This window comes from Microcebus murinus, chromosome 1 (assembly GCF_040939455.1).
Source record: "Microcebus murinus isolate Inina chromosome 1, M.murinus_Inina_mat1.0, whole genome shotgun sequence".
NCBI classification, from domain to species: Eukaryota; Metazoa; Chordata; class Mammalia; order Primates; family Cheirogaleidae; genus Microcebus; species Microcebus murinus.
Window position 1 is genome coordinate 155,356,885 of NC_134104.1, and position 20,597 is coordinate 155,377,481.

The 20,597-nt window shown below is 38.8% G+C and overlaps 1 protein-coding gene across 10 annotated transcripts in view; it reads left to right on the top strand.

The window, feature by feature from the left end:
- Window positions 1–20,597, top strand: part of RBM6 (RNA binding motif protein 6) — a 122,926-nt gene that overhangs the window by 17,526 nt on the left and 84,803 nt on the right. For 8 of the 10 annotated variants that reach the window (XM_076007876.1, XM_012771325.3, XM_076007879.1 and 5 more), the window contains 3 exons: window positions 3,769–5,044; window positions 6,663–6,752; window positions 9,473–9,542. The exons of the other annotated variants lie outside the window; for them this stretch is intronic. In XM_076007876.1, the coding sequence (XP_075863991.1) occupies window positions 3,769–5,044; window positions 6,663–6,752; window positions 9,473–9,542 (1,436 nt within the window). The remainder of the gene's footprint in view (window positions 1–3,768; window positions 5,045–6,662; window positions 6,753–9,472; window positions 9,543–20,597) is intronic. 10 annotated transcript variants of the gene reach the window in all.

Genomic DNA, 20,597 nt, shown 5'->3' on the forward strand with positions numbered 1-20,597 from the left:
GAGGCAGGAGGATTGCTTGAGCCCAGGAGTTTGAGGTTGCTGTGAGCTAGGCTGACGCCATGGCACTCACTCTAGCCTGGGCAACAAAGTGAGACTCTGTCTCAGAAAAAAAAAAAAAAGTTTTATTGAGTTCACTAGAATATCTAGAATGCAGAGCTATGCCTTGACTATGGCATGTTGATGTAGTTTGTTAAGGTACATTTCAATTTCACAGGTTATTGGGTACCAAGAAGAGTGGAACAGGTGGTAGCATTCAGATGTAAATAGACTGTATTTTTTTTTTTTTTTTTTTTTTTTTTTTTTTTTTTTTTTGAGACAGAGTCTCACTTTGTTGCCCAGGCTAGAGTGAGTGCCGTGGCGTCAGCCTAGCTCACAGCAACCTCAAACTCCTGGGCTCAAGCGATCCTCCTGCCTCAGCCTCCCGAGTAGCTGGGACTACAGGCATGCGCCACCATGCCCGGCTAATTTTTTATATATATATCAGTTGGCCAATTAATTTCTTTCTATTTATAGTAGAGACGGGGTCTCGCTCAGGCTGGTTTTGAACTCCTGACCTTGAGCAATCCGCCCGCCTCGGCCTCCCAAGAGCTAGGATTACAGGCGTGAGCCACAGCGCCCGGCCTAAATAGACTGTATTTTATAGGGAGTTAATTTTTTTTTTTTATGTTTAAATCTTTTTTTTTTTTAAATTTCAGCATATTATGGGGTACAAATGTTAAGGTTACGTATATTGCCCATGCCCTCCCTCCCCCGGGAGTTAATTTTTTGCCCCCAGGAGTTAATGGTTTTACAGACAGTATAATACACATTGATAATAATATTTTAAAAACTTTTGCATTGTATTTACAATTAATGAAATGCTATACAAATGTGATTTTTATGGTTTTACTTGGTATATGGTAAATAAATCTGACCTTTAAATTTATGCATTCAAAAGTATTGATGCTCCAGTTGAAACTTCTGTTACCAGTAAATTTTTATTTGGATTGGCAGTCTGCAAGATTTTATTGTTTAAATTCAACAGATATTCATTATTCTGAAGCTTGGCATTCCAATGAAAAATTTAGGTAGTGACTGAGTTTAGAAGATTCATATAATGTTTAGTAAAGCTAGTGTTTCGTAAATACTAAATGGTAAGGGTCTTAACTTTATGTTTAGTGGTCTTTAAAGCAATGGTGGTGATGCTGGGTATATTTTTTCTTAAAATATTATGGTCTAGATTAGTGGTCAGCAAACTGTAGCCCACAGCCAGTGTTTGCAAATAAAATTTTATTGGAACACAACCACAGGTATTCATTTACAAATTATCTATAATTACTTTCATGCTACAATGGCAGAATTGAATAGTTGTGACAGAGACTGTATAATCAATCCATAAAGCCCAGTGTATTTACTATCTGGCTGTTTATAGAAAAAGTTTGCTGACCCCTAGTCGATATAGTGGGCTTGTACTTTAACATTTTAAAATATTTAGGTTTTAATCTGTCCTTTTATTACTTCTGTTTATGGACATACTTTTGGAAGTAAGGCTATTTTTAATAGAATTAACATAAGTATTCAGAAATGTTAGGTAAATTTATCTCTATTTAGATAACTTTTTTTCTATTTTCAGAACATTTTTTCCTTGACCTGTTTAAACTTAGTAAAAAGTATATTTCACCACCTTAATTTTAGTTTAAATGTAAGTCATTAGATGCTATTTTTTAAGATCTTTGGTCAGGAGGGAGACATAGTTAATATAGCATTTGTTTTGGGGGGACTAATTTAGACCAGAAAAAGATATCTTGTAGGAAAATGATTTTGTATTTCTTCTTAAATTTGTTTTTGTTTGGTTGAAAATCATTTTCATAGCCACTGCTATTTTATATTAATAAAACAGTTTCTTACTTAGTCTGTATAAAATACAGGTCTAAGAACCGTAGTACAGAAGGTTACTCTAGATCTATTTGATCTTAATTCAGGAGGGTAAGATAATCCTTAGGGTGGTTATTCAAGCACAGTGTTGGATATGTTCTGGTCAGAAAACATGTAGATTTAGATACTTCAGACCTCATCCCATGAGAATGATGAGGCTTAAATCTTCCTGCAAGCTTATTATTGGGACTAGAATGATTTTTTTTAAGGTCTGGAATGATTTATATTTTAATTTAAAATTATTTTTCTAAAAAAATTATTTACCTGGAGCCACACCCAAGAAGCCTTGAGCAAGTGGACTCTAGAATGATTTTTAAATATGGGAGATACATAGTTAGTGGTAACATCTTACTTTTAGTGTTAAATTGTATTGCTTACGAAGAACATCTAAACTTGCTCATCCATGATTAACCACAGAGACATAACTAATGTTAATGGGAGCCAGTGGAAGTTGTCATGTTTTGAAAATCCATTAAATACATTTCATTCTAGTGTTTAAGTTAATTTTGTTAAATATCTATTAGTTTAAGAAATGTTTTGACATTGTGTAACTATTTCTCTTGAACTGAGTGACCCAGAATTGATCATCCCTTGAATTTTACTGTAGTTATGTAGTCTGAGCACAGAAGGGTCTTATGATAGAACCTGTATGTTCTGGGTGAAGAGAACTAAGCTGATATTGATACTGAAATACTTTTGTTTTACTGCTAAATAGCAGATGACCCTTCAAATCATTTCATGTTTTTCTTTTTCATGTGTCCCCACCCAGGACCCCAAGGTGCCTAATTGCCTACTTAAATTCCCTGATCTTTGACCAAAGACAAAACATGTAAAATGCCCTGGAACTTTAGGCAAAGGGAAGAAGTTCAGTATGAAAGATTGGGCCAGCACTTGTTTATCTCTTGAGTTTTGTAAACTGAGAATGTGAATTCAATACTATGCCAGTTTTTTAAATGCATTTTATTACCATGAAAAATTAGCATGAAGCATTGGAATCTGGAATATCAGATTCTTCATTTGGTTCATGGGGATAATGCTTGAAGCCCTAATGCTCTCTCTAGGTCCCTTTCAGCATTAAGCTCCTGGATGCTGTTGCTTGGCTTAGATGACTTACACATGCTTTGTGGCATGATTCATGCTGCCTTCTGTGATGCCCTTGGGTAGTTATAATAGGACCCAGGTGAGAGCACTTCTTGGCAGAGCCATGGTAGAACTGGGATTTAGATGCAGCCAGGGCTGATGCTCAGCTGTATGCTCAGGAACACTGGTGTATTCCTATGGTGATTTACAGCTAGTGTTTCTTCCTTTTGGGTCTGCATCCATTTTGGTTGGGTGGTGTCCATGCTGTAGCTGTAATAAAACATTTTGGAACATTATCCCTGGGTGCAACAATGAGAAAGACACCTCCTGTAACTTACTGTAAGATATTTACAGTAATCATTTGCATTGATTTTTCTGATGTATAGGAATCATCATGTTGACCTTGGAATTCTAAGTTCCCTGGCTGTAGAAAATGGAAATTTTTGTAGTGTGTCACCATTGTTAGCTTATTTGGTATTGCGGATTTTCCCTGTTGCAGGACTGGGTGAAAGCTTTTTCTGCAGCAGTCATGTTGAAAACCTTGTGTTGACTTTCCTCGTGTTCTGAAATGGGAGCATAAAAGTTTACTCCGCCACTTCGTCTTAAAATAGCAAAACTTTGCTGTTTTCTGCAGATCTAGGACCTTGTTACAGAACTCTGCCAAAAAAAAAAAAATGTTTACAGAAGAATGTGCTGTGATTAGAGAAGAATATGCTGGTGTGTAGATTTCAAACTCTCTGGACAATATAAATAACACTGTCTTTGTTTCTACAGTGGGAGCCAAGAAGAAAGGTTTGCTCCCGGGTGGAACAGGGATTATCCTCCTCCTCCCCTTAAGAGTCATGCTCAAGAGAGACACTCTGGCAACTTTCCTGGCAGAGATTCACTTCCCTTTGATTTCCAGGGGCATTCGGGGCCTCCCTTTGCAAATGTAGAGGAGCATTCTTTCAGCTATGGAGCTAGAGACGGACCGCATGGTGACTATCGAGGAGGGGAGGGACCTGGACATGATTTCAGGGGGGCAGATTTTTCATCTGATTTTCAGAGTAGAGATTCATCACAGTTGGACTTTAGGGGTAGGGACATACATTCTGGGGATTTTCGGGATAGAGAAGGACCACCTATGGACTATAGGGGTGGAGATGGTACTTCTATGGATTATAGAGGTAGGGAGACATCTCATATGAACTACAGAGACAGGGATGCTCACACTGTTGACTTCAGAGGTAGGGATGCTCCTCCATCTGACTTCAGGGGCCGGGGCACTTATGATTTAGATTTTAGAGGCCAGGATGGATCCCATTCAAATTTTAGGGGAAGGGATTTATCAGATTTGGATTTCAGGGCCAGAGATCAGGCCCGTTCTGACTTTAGGAATAGAGATGTATCTGATTTGGACTTCAGGGACAAAGATGGAACACAGGTAGACTTTAGAGGCCGAGGTTCAGGTACTACTGATCTAGACTTTAGGGACAGGGATACACCACATTCAGATTTCAGAGGTAGACACCGGTCCAGGACTGATCAGGATTTTAGGGGCAGAGAAATGGGACCTTGTATGGAATTTAAAGATAGGGAGATGCCCCCTGTGGATCCAAATATTTTGGATTACATTCAGCCCTCTACAAAAGATAGAGAACTTTCTGGTATGAATGTGAACAAGAGAGAAGAATCCACACATGACCATACGATAGAAAGGCCTGCTTTTGGCATTCAGAAGGGAGAATTTGAGCATTCAGAAACAAGAGAAGGAGAAACACAAGGTGTGGCCTTTGAACATGAGTCTCCATCAGACTTTCAGAACAACCAAAGTCCAATTCAAGATCAAGACAAGTCACAACTTTCTGGAGGTGAACAGCAGAGTTCAGATGCTGGTCTGTTTAAAGAAGAAGGTGGTTTGGACTTTCTTGGCCAGCAAGACACTGATTACAGAAGCATGGAGTACCGTGATGTGGATCACAGGCTGCCAGGAAGCCAGATATTTGGCTATGGCCAGAGCAAGTCTTTTCCAGAGGGCGAAACTGCCCGAGATGCCCAACAGGACCTTCAGGTATTTGGTGGGGGATGGGTTGCTTTTTCTGTTTTCATAAGGTTTTTCTAAAGGATGAAGTGTAGAGTTCAGGACTTTCAGTTCTGGATCTCTCCATGTACAACCATTGATGAGCAAAATTTGTATTCAGGAGTGGAAATGTAGAAATGTAAATATCAAGAGAAAGGGCCCTCCCCTTAGATCATATATATATATATTTTTTAGACAGTCTCCCTCTGTCCCCCAGGCTAGTGTGCCGTGGCATCAGCCTAGCTCACAGCAACCTCAGACTCCTGGGCTTGAGCGGTCCTTCTGTCTCAGCCTCCTGAGTAGCTGGGACTATAGGCATGTGACACCATGCCCGGCTAATTTTTTCTATATATTTTTAGTTGGCCAATTAATTTCTTTCTGTTTTTAGTAGAGATGGGGTCTTGCTCTTGCTCAGGCTGTTTTCGAGCTCCTGACCTTGAGCAATCCGCCTGCCTCAGCCTCCCAGAGTGCTAGGATTACAGTTATGAGCCACTGCATCGGGCCGAGATCTTATTTTTGATGTATGTTAATTCATTATTTTGCTTTATGGTGCAGATTTAGATGCCCTTGGATAATTTAGTTTGAAAGTGTCTGTCTTTGAGAGTTGTTCTTGCAACTCTTGCATAGTCTCACCATGTGATTGTTTAGGGCTCATTTTCTTATTTAAACTCATTCAGAGAATACTTAGGAGTCTTTCTTTCCCCAGTCAAGAGGAGGTAATGTAAATGTTGCAAGTTTCCAACTTGCAACTAATATAATTAACTTAAATGTTACATTTCTTGAACATATAATCTAAATGGTTATGTTTGTAGTTTGACAATAAAAATATTATCTTTAAAAATAGAGTTTTACTCATCTCAATTTAGGTTTTTGTTACTTCGGACAGTGATCCTATAACACGCTAACCAAATAATGAGTTTTGAGAATGTTAGAGCTGGATGGCCATATAATTTATTCTCTATCATGGTACTTTCAAGAATAAAAGAGGACATTATTGATAATTGTGCCAGGACAGTAGGCATAACTGGGGGATATGGTCACTTAGTTATAGACTTTTTCTAAAAAGTTAAATCTGTTTTATAACTTTTGAAATGGATGGAAATTAATTGGAAAATATAGATTTATAAATGTGAAAAATACAGATTTCTCTGAATTATTCTGTTGTATAGTTTGGACTCAAATGACACCTTTTGACTTTGTCCTAAAATTTGTTTATTGAAGGCATCTTTAATAAGTGACGTCTAGTTTAAATTTCTTTTTTTTTGATGTTTGCTCATTCAGGAAAAGAAAATTATACTTTTTTTTGAGAATATATTAGTGTTATTTTTTGAGAATATATAAAGGTCCTATTCAATGTTGTCTTTCATAATGCTCTGCTTTATAATTTTAAGACTCCTTCAGTGAGCCTTGGTCTTAGCTCACCTATATTCTAATGATTTGAAGTCAGATTTTGGAACTCAGAACAATAGAAGAAATTGTGATTTTTTTTTCATATCTTCATATAATATGAATAATTTTCTTTTTGTTCTTGAGTACCTATATTTCATGTTGAATATCATATCGCACACTAAAGTATATTTGTGAGATAATTTTTCATTCTGAATTCAAGGATCAAGATTATAGGACTGGTCCAAGTGAGGAGAAACCCAGCAGGCTTATTCGATTAAGTGGGGTACCTGAAAATGCCACAAAAGAAGAGGTAAGACGTATATGCTTTTTTTCTCCCTTTTGGTTAATTAAATTTTGAGCTAGGCACTTTGGGAGTCTGAGGTGGGAGGATCACCTGAGGCTAGGAGTTTGAGACCAGCCTAGGCAAAATAGCAAGACCCCATCTCTAACAACACCACCGACAAAAAATTAGCCCGGTGTGGTGGTACATGCCTATAGTCCCAGTTACTTGGGAGGCTGTTGTGAGATGATTGCCTGAGCCCAGAAATTCAAGGCTGCAGCAATGAACTACATCATGCCACTGCACTCCAGCTTGGATGACAGAGCAAGACCCTGTCTCTTACAAAAAAAAAAAAATTTTTTAACTTTTTTTTTTTTGAGACAGAGTCTCACTTTGTTGCCCAGGCTAGAGTGAGTGCCATGGTGTCAGCCTAGCTCACAGCAACCTCAAACTCCTGGGCTCAAGCAATCCTCCTGCCTTAGCCTCCTGAGTAGCTGGGACTACAGGCATGTGCCACCATGCCCCGCTAATTTTTTTTTCTATATATATTAGTTGGCCAATTAATTTCTTTCTATTTATAGTAGAGACGAGGTCTCGCTCTTGCTCAGGCTGGTTTCGAACTCCTGACCTCGAGCAATCCACCCGCCTCGGCTTCCCAGAGTGCTAGGATTACAGGCGTGAGCCACCGTGCCCGGCCTTTTAACTCTTTAGTTTGCAAAATTACAGATATACAGAAGGTACAAAGAAACATAGTTAGAAGTCTTGTGTATCCTTCACCCAGCCTCCCTTATTGTTGATATTTTGTATGACTATAGTACAATATCTAAACCAGGAAATTGCCTTTGGTATAATTCATAGTGCTTGCTCAGGTATCACCAATTATACATGTACTTAAGTGAGATTTATTTAAAAAAAAATTATGGCAAATGATTATTCTGTTCAGACCTGATAATCATCCTTTAGGGCACATTATTTCTAGAATACATACATAAAGATGCAGTTTATTTATAATAGTAAAAACTGGAAACTGCTTAACTGCCCAATGTCAAAGAATTGGCTGACTAAATTATGGCTGAATTTATGGAAGAATTGGTCTTCTGACTAAATTATGGCTGAATTTATGGAAGAATTGATTGTAGTATCAGAATACTACAACAAGAGCTAACCGTGCTTACCTTGTGCCAGACATTGTGTGATACTTACAAGTATTAGATCATTTAATTATTATAGTATCCTATGAGCAGGTACTCTTAATTCAGTCAATCCAAGTATTAAGCATTACTGTGTGCCAGGTGCTGTTCTAGGTACTGAGTGATACAGCAGTGAATTTTATAAAGTCACTGCCTCCATGGATAATAAAAAAGCAAGCAAAAAGAGGATAACAATTTCAGGCAGTGATAAATGCTCTCATGAAAACCAAAGTAGAGGTTTAGTGTGTCACTGGGATTGGGGATGTTTTAGACTGGGTAGTCATGGGAGACATCACTGAGGAATAGATGTTCGAGCCCAAGCCCGAATGCAGTGAGAGAACAGTCCATTTAACCACTTTGGTATGAGCATCGACTATAGTCGATAGCCACAGATCAACTCTCACAGCCCAGCGTCAACTATAGTCGATAGCGACAGATGAACGCACACAGCGACTTTAGCCAACAGCCATTATACGAAAGCGTACAGCTGAGTGTCGACTTTAGCCGACAGCCATGATATGACTTTTCTAATTTTTCATTTATCAAAATAAAATTGTGAACTTTTAAAAATAACGTAATGAAAACATATATGTATATGTTACCTATTCTGATTTACATTACAAGTAAAGCTGCTTGTAAAGTAAAACAAGCTTTCAGTGCTTTAAAGCTTTCCTCATCACACAAGAGCAAAACGGATTCATCGTCAATGCACAGCACAAACTATGGTACAGACTATGAGTGCCGGGTGTGGGCAAGGTTTCGCTGCCGGTGAGCACTGTACCGAAGTGGTTAAAGATAGGTAAAAGAACTGACCAGGATGAGGGAGTGCTATAGGCCTGGACTATAATGAGCTCAGTGCATCGGTTTTTTTGTTTTTGTTTTTATATATATATATTATTATTATTATTTATTTATTTTTTTTGAGACAGAGTCTCGCTTTGTTGCCCAGGCTAGAGTGAGTGCCGTGGCGTCAGCCTAGCTCACAGCAACCTCAAACTCCTGGGCTCAAGCAATCCTGCTGCCTCAGCCTCCCGAGTAGCTGGGACTACAGGGATGTGCCACCATGCCCGGCTAATTTTTTTCTACATACATTAGTTGGCCAATTAATTTTATTTCTATGTATAGTAGAGATGGGGTCTCGCTCTTGCTCAGGGTGATTTCGAACTCCTGACCCCAAGCAATCCGCCTGCCTCGGCCTCCCAGAGTGCTAGGATTACAGACGTGAGCCACCGCGCGTGCATCTTTTTATGTTTAACAGATGAGAAACTGTAAGAGGTTACACAGCAAGTGAGCAGGAGGGTTAGAATGCAGACAGACTGATCTCAGAGCTTGAGCTTTTGAAAATTATGCTCTTCTGCCTTTCTTATATACTTGAGAATATTTGAATAATTAAGTTCTCATTCAACATTTTTTGAATGCCTAAAGTGTTCATGACTTAATTTTGCCTTTGTAAAGTAATCATAGCTTTAAATTATGTAGAATAAAAGCCAGTAGGGAAAATACAATATTCAGTGTTTGACTATGCTTTGTATCCTTAATGTAAATACCATTTTTTTGCAGATTCTTAACGCCTTTCGGACTCCTGATGGCATGCCTGTGAAGAACTTGGAGTTGAAGGAGTATAACACAGGTGAGTTTCTTGACATGCATGTGGCTTTGAGTTAGGAAGCGTCTTTGTCAGATCTTTGCATCATGTGCTATTCAAAATTTTTTTAAAGAAATCACAAATAAGATTTCCAGAAGCTTCCTGTTGGTGCCTTCAAATAACAACCAGCTTTAGTCTTAGCTATGATTCTTTGTGGATGTTTGTCCACATGTGGGCAATGAGGATGCATGTTCCAGTTCTTCTGAGTGCCTGTGAGATATAAAGTGAGTGTTGCAGCAATTGTCCCTGAATATATTTAATATAATTAAATTAATAATCTTGCTCTTTATGATCTTCACAGTGGTGAAATGTTTACACTTGAGCCTGATAGGATTTAATTAACTTGCTGTATGTAAAATTTTGCATTTCATTGCTTAGAGTGAAATTTACAACTTTTCAGAGAAATTGTACAAATTGGTGGTTTCTTGAATTTAAAGTCTTATTTTGAGAACAGAGTTCTGCAATAGCTATTTTGTTGAAATCCATGAATAGATCCAGAAAAGCTTTCTTTTTGACATCTGTTCTGTGGTTTGAACTGCAGATTAAACTTTTCAGAATATTCTACTAGTTGTATTTCAGAGTGCCAAGTTTAGCCAGTTCCTTTAAATCTTACTATAGAAAAAGCAGTCAAAAGTGAAATGTCAAGCACTCAAGATTTTGACCAATATTTTTAGGACTACATAATAAGAAATGGTTTAAAAATAAAGGTAATCTTTAGATGACCTATTTTATGGAATTTTAAATTGAAGAAAGTAGAACATTAGTCTTTTCACAGAACTTAGAATTCAGTTAAAGAAATCTTCAAGTAAGAATGTGTCATATTTTTGAGGAAGTAATTTACTTTTAAACAGTTTACCGTGGAGTAAAATTTTTGTATTAACTAGATAGCTTCTTCTTCACATTGGTTCTGCAGAGGAAAATTACCCACAAAAATAAATTTTTATGCTTTAAAGAATATGATCTTTGTAAGTCCAGAAATAATTTTTTCATGTAATTTGAGAACAAATTCAGAAGCATTATTACAGAAAGCTAATTATTTCTTTGTTTTAAAAACATTAACCTTGAATTTGTGGAAACATGACTAAGAGTAGTTATGTTGTTCTTGTACACCTCACTTTTGTTACATTTATTTTTTGCATGTGTCTCATACATGCTTTCTTTGGGAACTAAAAATAGACTTCACAGACTGGGGATGCTTTTTAACTCACAGGGTAATAACCTAGCTTCAGTCTTGTTTAATGAACTGTGCTTTCATTAAGTATTGATATATTTAGGAAAGAAGAGATATCTTCATGTTTAAATAGCAGCAGTCAGACTTTCGAGTTTCCTTAGTGCTCATTGACTTTCTAATATTGTCAGATTTGTGAGCAGAATAAAAATTATATTAACATATAGGGTCTGAATAGGAAGTTCTTATATTTGTTGGCTGTTAGTAGCTATTAGAATCATAATTGCAAGACCAAAGACATTGATACATGTGTGAAATCATTCAGGATAATGGTATAAGAAAAACCAAAAAACACCTTCAGTAAATGCAATCTTAGCATTTTATTATATCACGTGATAGTATATTTAACATATATACATAGTTTTTCTTTTTTTTTTAATAAAAAGATTGGGTTACCATTTCCGTTATCTATATTACATCTCTGTGAACTTTTGAAAATATCAAATCATCTTACTCCTATGTGTAAAACTCTCTAATGGCTTCTGTCTCAGAAGAAATCTCCAACTCCTTGTTTTGACTTAGAAAGGCCTTTATAAGCTGGCCATTAACTGTTCTGATCTCATCCTGTACTGCTCTCCACCAGCCCTATTTTGCTGTAGCCACTAAGCTTTTCTCTAGTCCTTGACCAGTACAAACTTCTTTCTGTATCAGGGCCTTTGCATTGCTCTTCCAACTTTGATCCTCACTTGTCTTTGGGGGTTTAGTTCTTAGCTTCAGTTTCACCTCTCTGAGGCCTTGTCTCACCATCCTATCACTCCTTAATAATTTTCATCATATCCTTGTTTGTTGGCATTAGATCTATCATTGATATTTTTCTCAGTGGTTTTGTGTATCTTATTTCTTTTACTAGAGAGTTAGCTCTGTGACAGCAGGAGCCTTGTCTTTCTTGTTCTCTTCTGTTTCCCCAGTGCTTGACACTCAATAGGTTTCCAGGATGCATGGAATGGATAAATATCTATGATGTGTGGAAAGCAGCTGTGATTTCCTCTCAGGTGAGGAACATTAAAGAGTAATCTAAGATTCAGAGTGGTGCAGGTTAGGTCTTATGTGTCTGCTGAAGAATATGTCTTGAAACAATCAGATGTTCTGAGAACTTTAACTTTTACTTATTAAAAGTTCATATGTTGGCCAGGTGCGGTGGCTCATGCCTGTAATCCTAGCACTCTGGGAGGCCAAGACGGGTGGATCGTTTGAGCTCAGGAGTTCGAGACCAGCCTGAGCAAGAGCAAGACCTGTCTCTACTAAAAATAGAAAGAAATTAATTGGACAACTAAAAATATATAGAAAAAATTAGCTGGGGATGGTGGTACATGCCTGTAATCCCAGCTACTCCCGAGGCTGAGGCAGGAGGATCACTTGAGCTCAAGAGTTTGAAGTTGCTGTGAGCTAGGCTGACACCACGGCACTCTAGCTCAGGCAACAGAGTGAGACTCTGTCTCAAAAAAAAAGTCATATGTTGTAGCCAGGTATGTTGGTGTGTGCCTGTAGTTGTAACTGCTCAGGAAGCTGAAGTAGGGGGATTGCTTGAGGCCAGCCTGCACAACATAGTGAGATTCCATCTCTTAAATAAACCATAACGTAAATCTTAGTGGAAAGGGTGATGACCTGCAGAGATCATGCAGGATGGATATTGTTAATAGAGGGTGATTGTGGGGGGGTAGAGTCTATCCTTTTAGTTGATGTAGTTGGGAGTTGGTCTGTAATGGAGAGAAAAGATTAATGCCTGTTCACTGATTCTAGTAATACATTAATTTAATATTTTGTCTTATTTAGAACTTTACAAGTACAGGGCTACAACTTTTATCCAGAACCTGTAGGGTTAAATGAATTTACGAATTTTTCAGGTTATAGAAATGTATATAAATGATACTTAAATTATATTTCCTTGGAATATGTACTGAGACATAATACTTCTGCAAAATGTATGAATATTCTCACTAAGACTAAAGATTATAAAGAAACTCAGATATTTAAGGGACTTGGGGGTTTTGGAATTGCAAATAAGGGATTGTGGACCTATGCATGTTCTGTATATTTGAGTTTTTCATTTGCCATTTGCAAATATATTATAACCCCATTAATTGTAAACTACCTTTAGTTATATGATTATATTCCTGGAAAATGTATCAAGAGTAAAATATCTTTTGGTAACTGGACAAAATAACTCTGATGTGTATATACACAGTAGAATACTACTCAGCAATAAAAATGAAGAAACTACTTATGCACATAACAATATAGGTGAATCTCAAAGGCATTATGATGAAAGTCACTAGGCTCGAAAGGATATATACACCGCTGCCATAAGAAGGAATGAAATACTGATACATGCAATAACTTGGATGAGCCTTGAAAACGTCATAAAAGAAGCCTAACACAAAAGACCACATATTGTACCACGATTCCGTTTGTATGAAATATCCAGAGTAAGCATATCCATAAAGACAGAAAGCAAATTGGTGGTTGCCAGGGGCTGGGGTATGGGAGATGACTGCTTATAAATGGGTATGGGGTTTCCTTTTGGGGTGATAAAAACATTCTCTAGTAGAACTAGGTAGTGGTGATGGTGGCATAACATTGTGAATGTACTTAATGCTACTGAATTGTATGCTTTAAAATGGTGCATTTTATGTTATGTGTATTTGATTACAATTTTTTAAAAGGCTACATACTGTATGATTCTACTCACATGACATTCTTGCAAAGGCAAAATTTTAGGGATAGAAAATACTGGTTGCCGGTTATTGGGAGAAGAGTTGACTATAAAGGGGAAGAATGAGGGAATTTTGGGCCATAATGGAATTGTTCTGTATCTTGATTTTTGTAGTGATGTATCAATGTTAAATTCATTGTAGTTGTTAATTATTATGGTTAATTTTTTTCCTTCTTTTTCTTAATCTTTCCTAGCCACTAAATCACCAACGATACTGTAATTATTTTAGAAAACATCCTTAGTCTTAGAAAATTCACACTGAAGTTTTCAGAAGTAAGGGGCCATGATGTGTGCAGCTTTCTCTCATATGGCCTAGAAAAATATTTGATGTATGTGGAAAAGGGAGGAAGAGAGTAATGATAAAGTAGATGGGTCTAAATGTTATCAGTAGTTGAATCTGGGTAAAGGATATATGAGTGTTTTCCCTGTACTATTTATTCTTGCAACTTTTTTGTAATTTGGAAATTATTTCCAATAAAATGTTGCAAAACTGGCCGGGCGCGGTGGCTCACGCCTGTAATCCTAGCACTCTGGGAGGCCGAGGCGGGCGGATTGCTCGAGGTTGGGAGTTCGAAACCATCCTGAGCGAGACCCCGTCTCTACTAAAAATAGAAAGAAATTAATTGACCAACTAAAAATATATATACAAAAAACTAGCCGGGCATGGTGGCACATGCCTGTAGTCCCAGCTACTTGGGAGGCTGAGGCAGGAGGATCGTTTGAGCCCAGGAGTTTGAGGTTGCTGTGAGCTAGGCTGACGCCATGGCACTCACTCTAGCCTGGGCAACAAAAGTGAGACTCTGTCTCAAAAAAAAAAAAAAAAAAAAAAATGTTGCAAAACTGACAAATAAAGCTGATTTTTTTTTTCTTTTTTTCTTGCGGGGGTGTTACCCAAGCTGATTTACTTTTTTTTTTTTTTTGAGACAGAGTCTTACTTTGTTGCCCAGGCTAGAGTGAGTGCCGTGGCGTCAGCCTGGCTCACAGCAACCTCAATCTCCGGGGCTCAGCGATCCTACTGCCTCAGCCTCCCGAGTAGCTGGGACTACAGGCATGCACCACCATGCCCGGCTAATTTTTTCTATGTATATTAGTTGGCCAATTAATTTCTTTTTTATTTATAGTAGAGATGAGGTCTCGCTCTTGCTCAGGCTGGTTTCGAACTCCTGACCTTGAGCAATCCGCCCACCTCAGCTTCCCAGAGTGCTAGGATTACAGATGTGAGCCCGGCCTGGTTTTTTTTTGAGACAAGAGTCTCACTTTGTTGCCCAGGCTAGAGTGAGTGCCATGGCGTCAGCCTAGCTCACAGCAACCTCAAACTCCTGGGCTCAAGAGATCCTCCTGCCCCAGCCTCCCAAGTAGCTGGGACTATAGGCGTGTGCCACCATGCCCGGCTGGGTTATTTTATATATATATATATATATGCATACATATATATACATATATTTATTTATTTATTTTTTTAGTTGGCCAATTAATTTCTTTCTATTTTTAGTAGATACAGGGTCTTGCTCTTGCTCTGGCTGGTCTCAAACTCCTGACCTTGAACGATCCACCCACCTCGGCCTCCCAGAGTGCTAGGATTACCATCATGGCCTGACTTTTTTTTTTTTTTTGAGACAAAGTCTCACTCTGTTGCCCAGGCTAGAATGGAATAGCGTCAGCCTAGCTCACAGCAATCTCAAACTCCTAGGCTCAAGCAATCCTTCTGCCTCAGCCTCCCAAGTAGCTGGGACTACAGGCATGCGCCACCATGCCTGGCTTATTTTTTGTGTTTTTGGTAGAGACGGGGCCTCACTCTTGCTCAGGCTGGTCTTGAACTCCTGAGCTCAAAAGATCCGCCCACCAAAGAGACACTTTTTAGGGCTGCGGTAGTCATGTGGAGGCAGTGGAGGGACCCTTTGGTCTAGGGAAGAATTCCATGATTTTTTTTTTTAATTTTTTTTTTTTTTTTTTTTGAGACAGAGTCTCACTTTGTTGTCCAGGCTAGAGTGAGTGCCATGGTGTCAGCCTAGCTCACAGCAACCTCAAACTCCTGGGCTCAAGCAATCCTCCTGCCTCAGCCTCCCAAGTAGCTGGGACTACAGGCATGTGCCACCATGCCTGGCTAATTTTTTCTATATATATTAGTTGGCCAATTAATTTCTTTCTATTTATAGTAGAGACGGGGTCTCACTCTTGCTCAGGTTGGTTTTGAACTCCTGACCTCGAGCAGTCTGCCCGCTTTGGCCTCCCAGAGTGGTAGGATTACAGGCATGAGCCACCACGCCTGGCCTGAATTCCATGATTTGATGCTGGAAAGATCAGTGAGCCTGGGGAGAGTTACTGGAACTAGAGTTTTTTTTTTACATGTTCTACCCCAAAAACTTTGAGTAGGAAATTCTTATAGAAAGTATGAGTGTTTTATGACACCTTCATTTTAAGGGATTACCTCTCGTATGAGTGATTACCTTGCTGTAGATCCTGGGAATGGAAAACTTGGCTAAGTACCTTGAGAAGAGAAATGAACAAGTTATCTTTGGTTGTGATATATTTTTAACCTTGTCAGTTGATAAGGTGCTTGCTCCAAAATAGGGGCTCATTGGATTCTTGGAGGAGTGATAGATAGCTTAAGGTCCCTATAGACTGGGGGAGCAATTTGGTACTACGGTTTCATGTCTGAGGGAAGTTTGAGGTTTAGTTCTGTCAGCTAGTGAAGGAAAGAGTGGCTTAAGTGGCTTAAAGTATAAGTCTCTTTTCAAGGCTTGGTTGGGATTAGTCACTTTTCAGGGTTTGCTGCTGACTTTAAACTGGAATCTTGGTATTGTTTTGAAAGCAAGACTTTAGGATTTAAGTGGTTTAATTTAACAGCCTTTTTCATTTTGGTAGTCAGCTTTCCAGACACATAAGATGTAACTCACTTTGTGTCGTGGAAACTAGCTCATTCTTCAGTTTGAGCTTCTTTGTTGAAACCCCTTAAGTTAGCAAGGGTGGCTAGTGGTAGTTTGTAGCCCTGGTAGGGAAGTTTTAATATTATCATTGATTTTTACTGGGCTCCGTGTATGCTAACTTTCCTTGAGATTTTTGGGTATAGAATCTGATTGTAGATCTGAGTATGGGATATCTGCACAACCCAAGGCATCACTTTATTCATAAATGAGAACTACCAGATTGGTGGGTTTTGGTTGGTAGTCTTTGTAGCCTTGGACGTCTTTACCTAAACCACACATAACATCTAGAGGTAGAACAGATAGCTCTTCTGAGACAATAGCATGTCAATATTGAGCAGATGCTTTAATCTGCTTTTCTTCTAATATTCATAAATTATAGTCTATTTTAAGAGAGTAGAGTGCTCTCTGAGTAGGATTTGAGATGTATCATACATTTGATTTGAGTGTTATTCCCAAAGTTGCAGGGAATAATTTGTTTTATTATAGCAGCCTTGGATGGAGTGTCTTAAGATATTGTCCTATTTCTAATTAGTTTGTTTGCCTTTTTGAGGGGCATAAAGGACATATTTAAATTCATGAAGTCTTTTGGCCCCCAGTGGAAGATAATTTCTTCTCTCCCAGAGGTCTCTAACATTTTTCTACCATATAGGAGTAATTGGGGTTCTTAGAGTAGGTGGTGGAGTAATGGTAGGAAACATGAACATGTTAAATTTTGGGGTTTTTGTTTTTATTTCTGTCTTTTCCTGGATTAAATGTAACACTCATGGGTTAGCCTCCTTGAAGTCTGTATTTGGGGCTGCACCGCAGTCTCCCTTGAACAGAAAATGTGGTACTATTTCTAAGGAACATAGTTAGCAATAGGCTCCAACAGGGTTTAGGCTCTGGTTAAATATGAGGGAAATGTTTTGGGGTGAGTTGTTGATCTTGCAGAAATACAGCAAGGAATCTCATTAAATGTAATAGTTTTTCCTGGGAGAAAATGACCAAGTTCAGCTAACTGCCAAAATACTCATGGTCACTATGAAAGATGGCCCAACAACATTGTTTAAAACAATTTTCAAGGTGGAAATTGTGGAGTCAGCCTTACTGTTGAGGTGGACATGGCCCTGAGTATAAAATTCTTGGCAGTTGATAAAGACAGGAAGACACTGATTAAAGAAGTTTCCAGATTTTGCATCTTCTAGGAAAAAATATATAATATATATATATATTTTTTTAAGAGACAGGGTCTCCCTCTGTCACCTAGACTAGAGTGCAGTGAGACAATCACAGGTCATTACAACCTCGACCCCAAGTGATCCTTCCACTTCTGCCTCCCAAAGCACTGGGATTACAGGCATGAGCCACTTAGAATATCAATTTTGAGACATCGGCAGGTTATATCCTCTTGCTCAGAACCATTTAGCTGAGATGGATTTTGCCTCTCTAAGATTTGGGAACGGTTTGAACTCTGTTTATAGCCCTCTGTCAGTTCTACTCCCTTGCTGGATTTCTTACCCTTCTCTAGGTAGAATTGTTCTGGCTTCTGTAGTCCACACTTGTCTCTTTTGCCAAATGCTCAGGTGGCTTTGGCTGAGTCTTCCAGGTTTTATAAAGCTGTATGGGACTTCCTGTGCCTTTTGGTGGTTCGAAGGATTCACTGAATAGTTTCTTCTGCTGGAGTAGCAAGGAAACAAGGACCATTAATCAGCCTGTATAGTGCAGGGATTTGCTTGACTATCAACTTCAGTCCAGGTAGGGGAAGTCATTTATTTAAGTTACCCTAAATAGGCAATAGATATCGGCCGTTTATAAAAACTATTTACAAGCTTTTAAAATACATTGGCTTCTTTCTTTTTTTTTTTTTTTTTTTTTGAGACAGAGTCTCGCTTTGTTGTCCAGGCTAGAGTGAGTGCCATGGCGTCAGCCTAGATCACAGCAACCTCAAACTCCTGGGCTCGAGCGATCCTTCTGCCTCAGCCTCCCGAGTAGCTGGGACTACAGGCATGAGCCACCATGCCCGGCTAATTTTTTATATATATATCAGTTGGCCAATTAATTTCTTTCTATTTATAGTAGAGACGAGGTCTTGCTCTTGCTCAGGCTGGTTTTGAACTCCTGACCTTGAGCAATCCACCCGCCTCAGCCTCCCAAGAGCTAGGATTACAGGCGTGAGCCACCGCGCCCGGCTATGGCTTCTTTCTTTAACCTTTCCCCTGCACCAGAACATCTGACCTGTGCTTACCCTCATAGCTTATATTCTCTACCTTCAGAATGTAAATTTAAAAGTAATTTTACATGCTTAGGTTATCATTTAGGTCTTCTGACTGATGTAAATATAAATGGAACCAAAGAGTGGTGATAGAGTCTACTTTGTGAATATACTGCTGAACTGTACACTTGAAAAGGGTGAATTATATAGTATATAAATTATTTATTTATGAGACAGGGTCTTGCTCTGTTGCCTAGGCTAGAGTGCAGTGCAGTAGAGTCATCATAGCTTGCTGCAACCTCGGACTCCTGGGCTCAAGTTATCCTTCTGCCTCAGCCACCTGAGTAGCTAGAACTACAGGCTCATGCCACCAAGCCCAGCTAATTTTTTAAAAAATGATCGAAGATACAGGGTCTCCCTGTGTTGCTCAGGCTGGTCTCGAACTCCTGACCTCAACTGATCCTCCTACCTCAGCCTCTCAAAGTGCTAGGATTATAGGTGTGAGCTACTGTGCCTAGCCTTATAGTATGTGGATTATACAAGTTACATAGAGATTGATTTCATAAAAACATTTTCATGAGTGAAGAGTATATTCAGAGTTTTAGCATAGATGTTAATAGCCTACTGATTGTTAATTACACCCCCCTGGTAGAGTTCATACTTGATTGTCCTAGTCTCACTTCAGTTCATTATGCTATGCATAGAAACTGTTATATTTTCATCATTTTAAAATAAAATAGCACTCTGTAACCTTAAAAAAGTTGATTCATTCTTTGATGTTACCCGCCAAATATGTGCCATTCTGATTAGTATATGGCTTTACTGTTGTAACTATTGGACAGTGCTATTGTTTGTTTATTGATTCATTCATCTAAGCAGTATCTGAGTGGCTCTAAGGTTCTGAAGATATGTTGGTAAACACAAACAGTGTAATGTTCGACTCTAAGGGGCTTCAGTTTTTGTGGAAAATAGGTATCTGGGATGAGTGTTCTGTATTTCTCTTCTGAACATGACCCTGTATCTTTTAATTCAGTTTGTGTAAAGGATCTGGGATTTCTTACACATCACAAATTCTTTCTAACTGAAAGTTTGAAGAATTTAATACTCTGGTTTACTGTTGATGTAAAGTGTTTGGTCATTTCTAATCCTAAAGTTACTAGAGGATGACAAGAATAGGATGTTTGGAGCCAATAGGATTAAAAGAATAAAACCTAAATGAATGCTTGAAGGCCATCATTGGTCAGATAGACTAGTAAACACATGTTTATGGTGTCCTCTGATTATCAGAGAGGTAAAATAAAAGGAATCAATGCTTTTCAGGGGATGTTATAGGAAACAGGAAAGAGGTAGAGAAAAAAGCATAGAGATGGACCTAGCCTTTTTTGTGTGCTCTCTGAAAGAAGGCTCATTGTACCTCTTTTGGAATGCCTGTGTGTGTGTGTGTGCGCGCACGCACACACACACACACACACACACACACACACACACACACACACACACACACAGGTACATATTTTTTTGTTTTGTTTTTGTTTTTGAGACAGGGTCTTGCTCTGTTGCCTGGGCTAGAAGGCAGTGGCATCATCATAGCTCTCTGCAACCTCAAACTCCTGGACTCAAGTGGATCCTTCTCCCTCAGGCTCTTGAGTAGCTGGGACTACAGGCTAAGGCCACCATGCCTGGCTAATTTTTTCTATTATTTGTAGAGATGGAACCTCAGGCTGAAGTGCATATTTTTTAAAAATAATGTATTCAGGCTGGGCATAGTGGCTCATGCCTGTAATCCTAGCACTCTGGGAGGCTGAGGTGAGTGGGTCGCTCAAGGTCAGGAGTTCGAGACCAGCCTGAGCAAGAGCGAGACCCCATCTCTACTGAAAAAATAGAAAAAATTAGCTGGACAACTAAAAATCTATACATAAAAAATGAGCCGGGCATAGTGGCACATGCCTGTAGTCCCAGCTACTTGGGAGGCTGAGGCAGC